The following is a 12,858-nucleotide window of genomic DNA, read 5'->3' on the forward strand; positions in this document are numbered from 1 at the left end:
CATCGCATGTGCTACTAAGAAACCATTTCTTAAATCACATCAAGTACTCTGGCCAGAGATTCGTCACACTAATATCTCCTCAGATCGCATAGGATATCCACACTCGCAAGTATGTGGTGAATCCTTGACAACAATGCATCGACTCCTATATGTGTTGTAACTGTACCCAATCCCGACACCTGATGACCCCATAGAGTCGGTAAACGAGTCAAAGCACAGTACTAGCATATAGAGTCTCCATGATGTTTCAAGTAGTAAGGACTAATGGTGTACAACCAAAACCGCGGACTTTATCCACTCGATAAGTGATAACCACTTGGAAAGTCCGGATAGGGTAGTTCGATTATTCATCCTATGAATATCCATTTGCATGCTTCGAACATCTCCATGTTCCCTACCAATGAAACGTGGTACTCCGCATCGCAAATGCTAGTCTCAAACTCGAGCGATCCTTATCCTTATTATCGGACGGCTCAATCGACTAGGAACAGTTTAGAATATACAGTGACTATAAGATGTATTTCATGATAGACATCCCCATGTTCTACCACATCTTACATACACTATAGTATATTCAAGGTCTTTATCAAAACAACAATAGTATATCATAATATAACAATATGAAGAAAGATAAAGTCATTGCCATTAATAAAAGTGTAAATTACATTAAACAAAAGATCTTTTGTACAAAGAGTCATCAAAGCCCATAGCCACAAGTTGGCTCACTGGGCACCCACTCTTTCAAAGGCATGCTGCAATTTCCATAAAGCTCTCATGTAACCGCAATGCATAAATAAGTATCTTATCTTAAAGTTCTTATAACATAATTCAGTGAAAAATAACTCGTGTGTCCCCTACGTAAAAACATATAATTAAAAATTATTTAAAACTCACAAACTGGCAGTGCGGCTTCTGAGCTCTACGTAGTAGGCTACTCAACTCTCCAAGGACCATGCTCTGATACCAACTGAAACGACCCTAACTCGCTACTGAAATTTTTTTTAAAAAAAAAACCTTGCTTAAAAATATTTGTAATACATATATGCACTTATTCTTAAAATAATTCTTCATAAAATATAATTCATATAATTATACTTAAAATAGCTTTTCATAAACTATAATATATAATATATGTTTGCATGCAATTCAATTAAATAATTAAACATAATTAAAATCCATGTATTAACATTAATACTTAAATAATATTCTCTCGTCAAATCCATGAATACGTAAATCTCATGCATACGTTAAAATCCTAAAGCCATGCAAACCAATAAAAATAAATAATATTCTTGTGCGGAATAAAAATAATAACATATTAAAATCCCGTGAATAGATGTATCATAAGCGTGTGATGGTCACGGGTGTACTAGCTGACAGAATGCTCATATGCCCTCACCGCCAGTAGGGACCACATCATCATCAACAGACTCATGCTCACCTGCACCATTTAAATCTAGTGAGCCTAGAGTCTCAACACGTCTTATCCAATAATAACAAAATGAAATCACATGCAAGCACATATCGTATAAAATATCATGAATATAGCTTACATGCATGATCTTAAAAACATTAACATTCTGCAGAATCATGAACATTATCATCATACATCATTATAAACACCATTCTTAATACATATCATAATATGACATGTCATAAATTCTTGAAACATTATAGGTTGTATCCATGATGGTGGCCTTAAACATTAACGATTGATCAATCATAAAACCAACGTTCGTGGCAGTGGGGTCTCCACATGTTTACTTGTAGCACCTAAAATCCAATCTACTAAATCTCATGCATTAAATTAAATAAATAGTATTATTATTATTTTTAAGTTTAATCAATTTAAATTTGTTATTTGAATTATGTGTTAATAAAATATTAATTATTTACTTAAATGATTTTATTGTACTAACTATTTAATTAATTCTTGTAATTGTTTAAGTTTATTTATTTAAATGATTTAATTGTGCAACTTAATCATTTTAAAGATTTTAAAGGTATAGGCTTGCCTATTTAAATGATTTTAATTGTCTAACTTAATTATTTAAAATAACTTAAGTTTACGGGTTAGTTATTTAAATTATTTTAAATGTCTAGCTTATTTATTTAGCTGCTTTTGACTGCCCAATTCGTTTTAAAAATTTTTAATCTCACTAGTGTATTTACTTAAATGACTTTTAAACATTCATTTAGTTTATTTAAATTATTTTAATCGCTCTGTTTATTATTTAAATATTTTACTTATCACTGTGACATCAAAATATTTAAATATTGATTTTAATTTCTAAGTTAGCGTTTAAATTCTTTCAGATGTTTATTTGTTTAATTATTAAGTTAATTATCCTTGAGGTTCTTGAGTTCAGTGGCTTCCGGTTCCGGTATGAGGCAAGGTGGATTTTGACGCTAAAACCCTTAGAGTTTTACAAGAGTTGATATTTGTGAGGAATTGAGAAAAATAAATCAAGTTTTTTATTTTTAAGATTTTTCAGGTGGTCAAAATCACTTTTATGGCATTTTTGAGTTTATTTTAGAATTTTTCAAAAATTAGCATTTTCAAATTCAGACTAGTAAAATTCAATTTTTAATTTTGGGATTTTCAAAATTAAAAATTTTAATATATGTAAAATTTAGTAGTGTTAAAATTATAATAAAAGAGTAGCACTTTTATAAGTGTAAGTAGCTCTTTTAAATCTCTCACACACACACATACTTATACATACATACACATATGCATACACACACTTATAATCATAAATCTAAAATACAACACAAAATAAACTCAAACCCCAAACCCTAGCCACATCACCTGTCGTTTTCTTCTTCTTCAAGAATTTCCCGTCGGCCTCCACCCCACTTTCAATTTTCGATCGGCGCCGCCACCGTAGCACCACCACACCACCAGCTGGAACTCTCCTTCAAGAACCTTGGGCTGCTGTATTTCGAATTTCCAGCTCCATTTCAGCCCCTTTCTTGTGCATCTCGAAAGTTAGGCAAATATAAAGCATTTCCTTGACCACCTTATAAAGCTATTATGATTTTTGATGTGTTCTTGTGTTAATTTTGAATTTTCCCCAAATTTGTAACCTAGGGTTTCTATTTTTTGAGAAAAATCAGTAGGAGTCTTGGTGCATTTCGATTTCCCTAATGTTTTGTTGATAAAAATGTGTTCTATGTTGATTGGAGTTGAGATTTGATAAACTTATGCCTATATTTTGAAATTTCCAGCATGTTTGCACTTTGGTTCCTGTCAAAAACGAAAATGTGAAGGCTGATAGGTTTTGGTATTGATGTATATTTTGATCCAAGTAATTATTTACCATTATGATTTTCATTCTTGAAAATTTGAGCCACTTGGTGGCATGTTTCGTGTTTCATTAAAAATGTGGAAGAAGAATGGTATAGGGGCGGCCCAAAACATGTTGTTGCTACTGAGTTAGTGTGTGTTTAATGGTGCATGGATGGTGGATAGGGTGGCTTGGGAGTTGTTATAGGTTGGTTGTGATCGGTTGATCACTAGTGGTTCAAATCAAATGGGCGAGTGAGCTCTTGGGTGAAGGGTGATGTGGCTAGCACCTTGGGGTTGAGTCATGGGCTGGTTTGAGCTCAACGGCAGGTCTGGATGAGGTTCATGAGGATGGTGAAAGGCTGGGATATGTTAGGGGGAGAGTAAGGAGGCCAATGAGTTGAAGATGAAAGCGTAGGTTGAGCTTGTGAGTTGAGATTTTGGAGTTGTTGTGAGTGTTGGGGGCAGAGGTTCTGGTTTGGTTGACCTGGGCAGGTTGGGGGTTGGTCCTAAGTCGAGCTTAGGATGTCATGGTCATGTCGGTTCAATTTGGGTTCAATTCGGTTGAGTTTTGGATAGGATAAGGGAGATTTAAGTTAAGGTCGTTGGTGCAGATTTTTGGCAAGTTTAGGGGCTGTCTGGAAATCTATTTTGTTCGGGCTGCTCGGGTTGTATTTGGAGGCCATAACCTGGTCCTTGAGTTAGTTTGAAGTGTGTATAGAGTGTCGGTTCAAGCAAGATTAAATTCGGTTAATATAAGGTTGAGTTAAGGACTTTTCGGTTGGATCGCTCGGGGTAAGTCATGTTTGAGGAAAAAGAGAGTCTCGATTGGGTAGACATCCTAGGGGCAGCCATTTAATCATCATTCTTTCTTGTTTTAAAGCTGCGTTTTCATCCCCTAAAGTTGAATATTCGAGTGTGTTGCTCCCATCCCTTGAGTGAAGTAAAAAGTTTAAACAAGTTGAGTATAATTGCTTCACGTGTTCGATTTAAGTAAAAGTTTAAAATTGAGTAAAGTAAAGGATTGAAGTTGAGTAAAGCAAAATTTGAATGAAGTGAGTTGATTATAACGAGACGTGCAATGTCGGGTTGGGGATGTCTCGACTCACTTGCCAACCAGACGTGTAGTGTGCAGCCGGGAGACATCCCGATTTTCCTAATAAATTAGACGTGTAGTGTGCGGCTGGGAGACATCTCAGCTCTCCTACCAAATCAGACGTGTAGTGTGTGGCCGGGAAACATCTCGGCTCCCCTACCAAACCAGAGAAAATGGACAATGTGGCATCGGGAGAGATCTCAACGTCCTTGCCGGCATAGTACTGTAGCCATTGATCGATCAAAATAGAGGGTCACAATCGAGGATCTAAATTCATAGAGGAAAGTTAAAGTATATGAAAGCTTACGTTTAAAGGTGTGAGTAAAGTTAAAGCTCAAGTGTGAGTAAAGTTCATGTTTAAAAGCGTGATTTTGAGTAAAGTTGTGTGAGTTCTTTGTATGTGATTTGTTTACAGTTCCAAGTCTCATTTTTCGTTAAAGTTATGAAATTTTAAGTTTAAAGGCGTGAGTTCTTTGATGCGACTTTCCTTTTTAGTTCCAAGTCTCATTTTCTCGCATCTGTAAGACTTTTTCCGAGTAAGTTTCAAGGTATTGTATATACTAGTATTTTAAGTATTATGCATGTATTTTAAACCCTCGTTTTTACATGGTTTATACTTGCTGGGCCTCTAGGCTCACTACCTTTGCTTGGTGGAGGTTATACTTTCGTAGAAATCGAGGGGCATGACTCTCGAGAGGACTGTGATGCTGGCACGGCACATCCCTCCGACCTATGCTAGTCTTCCGCAGAAGTTATTTAAACTTAAGTATTTTGAAGTCTTTTATTTTGTTTATTGAATAAATGTAAATGTAATAACTTCTAGATTCGTTTGTTGGCATGTAACTATCAAATAATTAAACTTTGAATGTTTGTGATGTCGAACCCTGGCTACCCGACCTTTTCGTACTTAGAACCCTAACTCTTCCTCGCCTTCACTCTCGCGCAGCAGCCCTATGCAGCCTTCATCCTCCCTGCTCCGGCCACCACTTGCCGAAGCCCCGCCAGAAACACCACCCCAGGGTCCTGCCGATCTTTACCAACCAATACCTGCATGGCCGAACCCGACCCTTTCTTCCCCAAGCATGCTACGCGCCCAACCATCTGCACACACTTCATGTTCAGCCCCTTAACGAGTCACTTCCATGGTCGAACCACCATACCAACCCGAACCTAGGGACCCTAAATCAGACCCCAAACTGTGGAGCAGTAGATCGAACCAGCCCCTAGCCAGGAAACATGCAAAATCGAGCCATCATGCATAAAAACGTGAGATCATTGTATGCACTATGAAGATTTTCATTCTAAACCACATACACATGAAACATCAGATCTTTCATGCATAAATCAGTGTAATATGACTTAAATGCTGAGAAAGAAGGGATTAAAAACGTTCCTTTGCGTTATATACGCTCGAGAACACTATATCATCGTGTAGATCGTTGTCCGGGATGAACGAGACATCAAATCTCTAACATTTCTTCAAAGTTCACGTGAAGATGGTGTGTGTGAGGTGTGGTTGGCGGTTGCTACTGGTTTGAGAGCTAAGTTAACGTGAGATAGGGTGGAGGAAGAATGGAAGCCAACATAAATTATTTATTTGTATAGTATAATGGGCTAGGATTTAATAATTAAATAAATAAAGTTATAAAATTTCAAGACAATTAAATATTCAGATTAAAACTCTTAAATTTTCGTAATATATAATAGCTTGCTTTTGAAAGTACATTAAAAGCCCATAAAATGATCTATTTTAGTGAAAAATAGGTTTTTAAATATATATATACATTAAAAATTTTATTTTTCGAAAATAAAATCTTAAAATAATAATTTATTAACCTTGAAAATCTTAGTCAAAGTTCTCGATGAAAAACTTCTATCTCGTTCGTCCACAGTATCATCTACGCGATCATAAAATAACTTTTCTAAAAAATTTTCATAAATTTCATAATGATGAGTTAAATGCTATAATAAAATTTAAAACATGCAAATAAGTCATATATTTCACATAATAGCACGTAAAAATCATTTAACCACTTTTAACTTATTTTTAAATCATTAAATTCTCTAGTTATGCATGCGGGTTTACGTAACGAATTTCCGAGCGTTACACTAATTCTATGATTGCATGTTTTATGTGGCATTAATTATATATGCATTTATTATATCACATATATTATGTTGCATGCATTGGCACGTTTAGCATGTATTTTATTGATACTACCAGTAGAGGGGTCGCTCAGCCCCATATTATTTAGTGGATGGATACCATGGTTTTGGATCCGGATAGTCCACTGCTTGATGGTATGAGAGTCACCTCCTGATGTGATGCCCCAGCGTGCTACATACCATGACGCCTTTGACTGAGCAGTTTTCTATCTATGATAGGTTCCCGATACCCATTCATATGCATTTGTAATTGCATTCATAGCATGTGTATACTCATACCTCCGTGCTAAGCATTAATTGCTCACGTCCGTATGTTTTATTGGACACCCCATTCGACGGGACGGTTGTAGGTTTTCAGGTTCGGGGACCAGGGAGTAGTTGGTAACCAGAGATTTGGGGAACTCAGTTGGTGCCAGCGGTATTAGTTAGGCTCGACCCTTTTGTATTGGATTTTTTATTGGGTTGTATTATTATTGTTTTGGGTTTCAGTTATTTACCGGTTGTATTCTGACGGGTTAGTATTTGATTTAAGTTTCCGCAATTTTTCTCTGATTTTGTTATTTAAGTTTTAATTGTATGCTTAAGAAAGATACAAAAATTTAACAAGTGATAAAAGAAAAAAAAAATTGAAATGCGTATTCATTGACATAATTATCTATATTTGTCCTAACATGTATGTGTTTTAAAATCTTCAATATGAACATCAAATTTAATTGAATCGATACTTATTGAATCACAAATAAAGTATTTCCACATGCAAAACATGTGTTCCTTACTGGTTATTATAAGTTAGCGAAGGATAATATTAGAATAATTTTTCTTATTTGAGCTTTGCATGCATAAGTTTTCACGTCCAAAATTCCATATGCATAAATGATAAGCAACAAAAAAAAAAAAAAACTTTATAATTTAACCAAACTCCCAGGTCACAATGGATCATAACATTAGCCAGTCTTCCAACAATAACAATCAACACAGATTCAAGTACTAGATTCAGGTAGTGTTTATAATTGCTTTTAGAAAGCACTTCCATGGAGAAAAAACTCAAAAATGCTTTCTAAAAACAATTTCAACGCTACCTCAACATCTGTTGTGATTCACTTAAAAAAGCTGTTAAAAAAATTAAGTGCGTGTCTAAATTGCATCGTATGAATGTGCAGCTGATAGCATCTACGAAGTAATACCTTCATTAATTCAGTAATTTTTTTATGTTTATGAAAATTGTTAACTTGTTATTCCATCTTGTTTTCAAATGATTCGAAAGTTTGTTTTTGTTTTCTTTTCCCCCCAAAATCCACCATTAATGTGAAGCCATCCTTTGATTGAAAACGGCTGTACGTAGCCCGTAGAGCAATATTTCTCCATTATAAATTTTAGAAATTAAAGATAAAACGTCAGCTTTTTAAAGGAAATATTACACAAAACTGAACCTTTTTAAAAACATAATAATAATTTTTCAAAAACATGATATTGAAAAGAAAATAGAAAAGAAACCAAACTGAAACAACTCAACATAAAATCGATAAGAACAAAATCCAAATGCTACAAAAAAAATTTCATGAAATGTTGATTAGGACAGCAGTTCCCAGTTTCGAATTTATATAAACTGGAATTTCAATGGAATCATATTCTAGCAGGCTAGGCAATCTAATTTATCTAAATCTCGACATGATATAACTAAGAAGCCGTTTTAAATATCACATATGGATGGATGGGCATTGGTGTAAACCATTCAGTCTCCTCGCATATGTGAATCAACAATAATGCAACTATTGTCTGCGGCCAAGACGCGTACTTTTCACCTCCTATTCATGTGTTTCTGATGGGAGGTCATACCTGACATGTCCAAGATATAGACCACATGCTGGTGCCATAGGACATGCAGCGCTCACATCCTTTGCTTTGAGAATTCGGTCGACTGAAAGAAGCATAAATAACAAGTTACAGAACTAATCATTAATCAATAGTGAACTTATTTTCATAATTGTAATCTACTCCAAATTTCATGCATGCTAGTGGAAGTGTTTGCACAGCCTCACCGTCTATAGTAGTGAGATCACCTGCGCCCACTGATTTCAGAACACCAACAAGTAATCTAACCTGCTCGAAATTTGATATAATTGATTAATTTGAGTCAAGATAATTACAAAATCAACACTACTTCACACGTTATGCAGTACAGTGAATGTTAGCCAATTGAATTTAATTATTTCATGAGATCGGGCACTGGAATTCTACTTGATGCAGCCTATTGTGACCCTTCTTCCCAAGAAAATACAAGTGCATAAGCTTTTGATTTTATTTATTAAAGCATCAATTGAGCCATTAGCTCTCTTGACTCTTGAGGTCAAAATTATTTGAACTTCTTTTGCCATCCAACCTGCCTCCTGAGCAATCATTCTTACTCAACCATGAGTGCGAGAGTGTGTGTGTGTATGCATACTGCTTAGTGTCTAAACGCAGCACCTTATATTAGCATGCTTATTCACTCAAGTTCTAACAAAATGAAAACAGTTTGCTTGATACCAATTTTGCTCTTTCAGTTGACAAAAATGGCATTCTTGTATTTTGAAAATGATTATATCAATTCAGTGGATAGGTACTAGGTAGACCAGGTACATGCGACAAATATTGAAGAAACACTAAAACTACCTGATGGTAAAGGAAAGAACGTGCTCGTGCAGTAACAACAAAGCTCCTGTGCCCTTTTCTTGAGCCAAATCCTTGATTAGGCTCTCCACTAAGTTCCCTCTTCAACCCTGATGGAAAATATGGGCTTGAAGCAACCTCTGCTACAGTTAATTCATCCAATGTTCTGACAGGTGATTTAGCCTGTCAACCCACAAAGGACGGGAGTATTAATTAATAGGAAATGCAAACTAGGCAATATGAGCTATACATGTTTTGTACGAGTGTATGTGGCTACAAGAGATATCTGACATTTAAAAGAGAACCTGAACTGAGAATTTTGGAAATAAAGCTAGAAAACAAATAACCTGGCATGCAGCAGCTCTGAAAGAACTAAAATCATGGCGTCCAACAAGTACTTGACATGCTTGCTGGACAACGATCAGAGGGAAATACTGTCATTGGAAACATAAATAAAAAAAATTGTATTGCAGAAAACATGCTGTATGGAAATCCGGTAAACCTGCATTGCAATTATATCAAGTTCCTCGGGGACATGCCAAGCTCGATCTTTCTCAAAGGTTGACAAAGGCTCATTCCCAGATAACAATCTATAGAAATACCTAAATCATAGTTGCAGATACAGCAATTATCAGCTTTTATGCTATTAAAACACAATGAATAATAAAATGGCACTCTAGGCTCAATAACTTCACAATGAAAACAAGACAATTTGACAGGTCAAACTAATTTCAACAGACTGTCCAAGCTGCATCAGCAGCTCTTGCTGTGATTTCTTAAATTTATACCGTGCAGCATTACGCTAATTAAATATTTAACCAATCCAACCTTGCAATGTTCAATCAAGATATAGTAACACATAATTCCACAAAATTGTTTCCCTAGTGATCTGAAGCACTTGAATCATAATATTTTATACAATTAAGGAATAATTAAACTACTAGACCTAATTCACTAGTTGAAAGCAAAAACTTTTGTGAGGGCTCATCAACATCTAAGTTTCAAGGGTTCGGCGGCAAGTTCCAAAAGATGTGTTGATTGATACCTACGTCCGTTCCTGAGCTCTGTAGCGAGCATGAAAATCAGATGGAACACACTTAACATCTAACACCATTATATCACCCTCGTTCTTCTGCAACAAAATATGCAACATCAATAAAATCAAAAGATGCAAAACAAATGGAAACCCAGAACAAGAATTTGTAAGCTATAGATTCAAACATGATCAAGATTACAGACCAACCTTGAATAAAAGAATCATAATGGACTTTTGAAGAAGCTACCCACTTAAAAAATTCAAATCCAAAAACAACCACAAATTCTGCCTTCAATAACGCAGGACATGCTCGCTTATGATAAATTTTTATCTGAAAGCTTAGAACATAAAAGTATATTTTTTAAAAAAAAATTCTCACTCAAAAAAAATAAATAACATGACACAGTAAGCGTCAAAACATGGCGAAAATCAATCCACAAGTAGGATCTTTCAAGAATGATGAAATTAAATATATTTCCCTGAGAGTGATTCCTAGTTCTTGGCATATGAAACATTTTCCACGCTTTAGATCCTTGATATCAAGAGGTAAAGTAGCTTAAAAGACAAATTCTCCTCCACCGAAAGGCTTAGGTATGCATTTCTTGTTGAAAGATCTAGCTATTCTCATCTTCCAAACTCAAAGACAATCCAAGGCCAGCAACCTCATTTCATCAAGAGTATACAATTCAACACACAACTTCATTCTCATACTCCTAGAGACTAAAAACAAACAATACTTTCTGGGATTGTCATGTACTTCATTGATGGCAGTCATTAACTGAATAACAATGGCATCAACGTTTATCCTTATGGGAAAAGGGAGAAACAGGTCGTTCACTAGCTGTTAAAAGCTGGCATGTAAACAGGACAAAAGAAACAGTCGTACATTGAATTTTGGAAATGCCATCCCAATGAAGGTTTTGAATCAGATTTGCTGAATAACAAAAGCATACCTGTAAAAAATGATTGACAGCTCTTTTAACAACTGAAGGTTCATGGGGAGGTAACTGCAAATCGGAACAGGAAAAAGTTACAATGATTACATGCAGTAACATTATTTGTCATTTATAAGTTTTTCACTATTTCAAATAACAAATTTATTAGAAAAGGGAATATTTTATCTACTAAAGACGAAACAATACTATATAATATTCTCTTTCTTTCCTCCCACTCTCTCTTAGCATAATAACAATATATGGAAAAAATAGGTGAGGTATCTCTGGGCTCAGCACAGCACCCATACCCTCTTTCTTTTCCACACAGAAGAAAAAACTTACACTAGAAAGAGTTATTGATAACATGATATTAGAGGACATTCGTAGAAAAACCAGGTGATTAGTGAGACTCATGGTCAGTCAATGTCATTGCATAGTTTCAGCTAACATGGGATGCCATTTGTAATCACTCTGGTCCTACGTTGGTTGGTGCCAACACCTCATATGCCATTGACTCTTGATACAAGCTCAAATACTAGAGATGGAGCGATGGCAAACATAAATCTGTTCACCACTCAGGATTATTGGAGGGTTAAGCATGAAAGGCTTGAAAATTCAGGGGTTAGCAAAACATTATGAGGGGTGCAGTAAAGCAGTACCTCCGAGGTTTAGACAAGCATACAAATGTGGTGTACTTAAGCCACATGAAATGTCAAAGTATGACTAAGAAGCAAGTCCCATTTTTTAAAACAAGATGCTTACCACTTCACCAGGTTTTCTTTTACTTATCCTCTCAACATCTACGTGGCAGACATTAGATATCGCATGAACGCCTGCATCCTAGAATTGAAACATTCGAAATGGCACAAGAACTAACAATCAGCATGTGACATTATGAAAGAACAGCATAAAATATTGATGAAATGGAACAAAAGCAGTAACAATATCACAACACTTACAGTTCGACTAGAGCAGAAAATGGAAACCGGCTGACCTATAAACTTTTTAAATGCCTCCTTCCGTTAAAAAGCATTAAATCAGTCCCACACCAATAAATAATATAAAACGGAATTTGAAATAACATCAATTTCATCATAACATCAGAACAAAGCCACACCTCGAGCACACCGACGACGGTTCTACAAGATGACTGCTGTTGAGCGCCGGAAAATCGAGATCCTATGTACTCAATCGCCAACAAATACCTCTGAAACCTTGGGTTCGGATTCATATCCTTGTCAATTATTACTCTCTTCTCCGCTTCCTCCTCCTCCCCGTCGGAGAAATTTTCAGCTTCGATTTTTGCAAATTTCGCCAGCCTTTCGGGTGATTCCGGCCGTTGATTTCGTATGAATGGACCCGATTCTCTGTCAGTCATACTTCCCAAAGTGACGAGAGGAGGGGTTAGGGTTTTTTATCGGTCCACAGATCACCGTACAATTACGGAGGGGTTTAACGGATAATTGGATTTTTTTTATTAATTTTTTTTTTTGTTTTTGAGAAGGGGATAATTTTTTTTGTTAGCAAAAACAGAAAATTGTCATTTCGATATTTCTATACGACGTTTTTTTATTGTAATTTTTTTCAGCATACTAATTTGTTACACATCAGTATTTTATGAAAAATATTTAAAATCACCAAATATTTAAAGATACAAACACGGTTGATGTGACTCGAAAAAATTGGG

The 12,858-nt window shown here is 35.5% G+C and overlaps 1 protein-coding gene across 3 annotated transcripts; it reads right to left on the reverse strand.

Annotated features, from left to right (window-relative positions):
* Positions 1 to 8,085: 8,085 nt before the first annotated feature.
* Positions 8,086 to 12,591, reverse strand: LOC140863862 (uncharacterized). 3 transcript variants are annotated; one of them, XM_073267614.1, is made up of 10 exons: positions 12,289 to 12,591; positions 12,131 to 12,172; positions 11,934 to 12,011; positions 11,190 to 11,243; positions 10,250 to 10,332; positions 9,703 to 9,802; positions 9,548 to 9,610; positions 9,204 to 9,383; positions 8,591 to 8,651; positions 8,086 to 8,469 (listed from the first exon to the last, which is right to left on the reverse strand). In XM_073267614.1, exons 1-10 carry the CDS (start codon positions 12,547 to 12,549, stop codon positions 8,357 to 8,359), a joined length of 1,035 nt encoding a protein of 344 aa, XP_073123715.1. In that variant the 5' UTR covers positions 12,550 to 12,591; the 3' UTR covers positions 8,086 to 8,356. The 3 variants fall into 3 exon arrangements, with proteins under 3 accessions (XP_073123715.1, XP_073123714.1, XP_073123713.1); XM_073267613.1 differs by having other exon boundaries at positions 12,131 to 12,184; XM_073267612.1 differs by having other exon boundaries at positions 12,131 to 12,187.
* Positions 12,592 to 12,858: the final 267 nt, after the last annotated feature.

This window comes from Henckelia pumila, chromosome 4 (assembly GCF_033568475.1).
Source record: "Henckelia pumila isolate YLH828 chromosome 4, ASM3356847v2, whole genome shotgun sequence".
In the NCBI taxonomy this organism is placed as follows: domain Eukaryota; kingdom Viridiplantae; phylum Streptophyta; class Magnoliopsida; order Lamiales; family Gesneriaceae; genus Henckelia; species Henckelia pumila.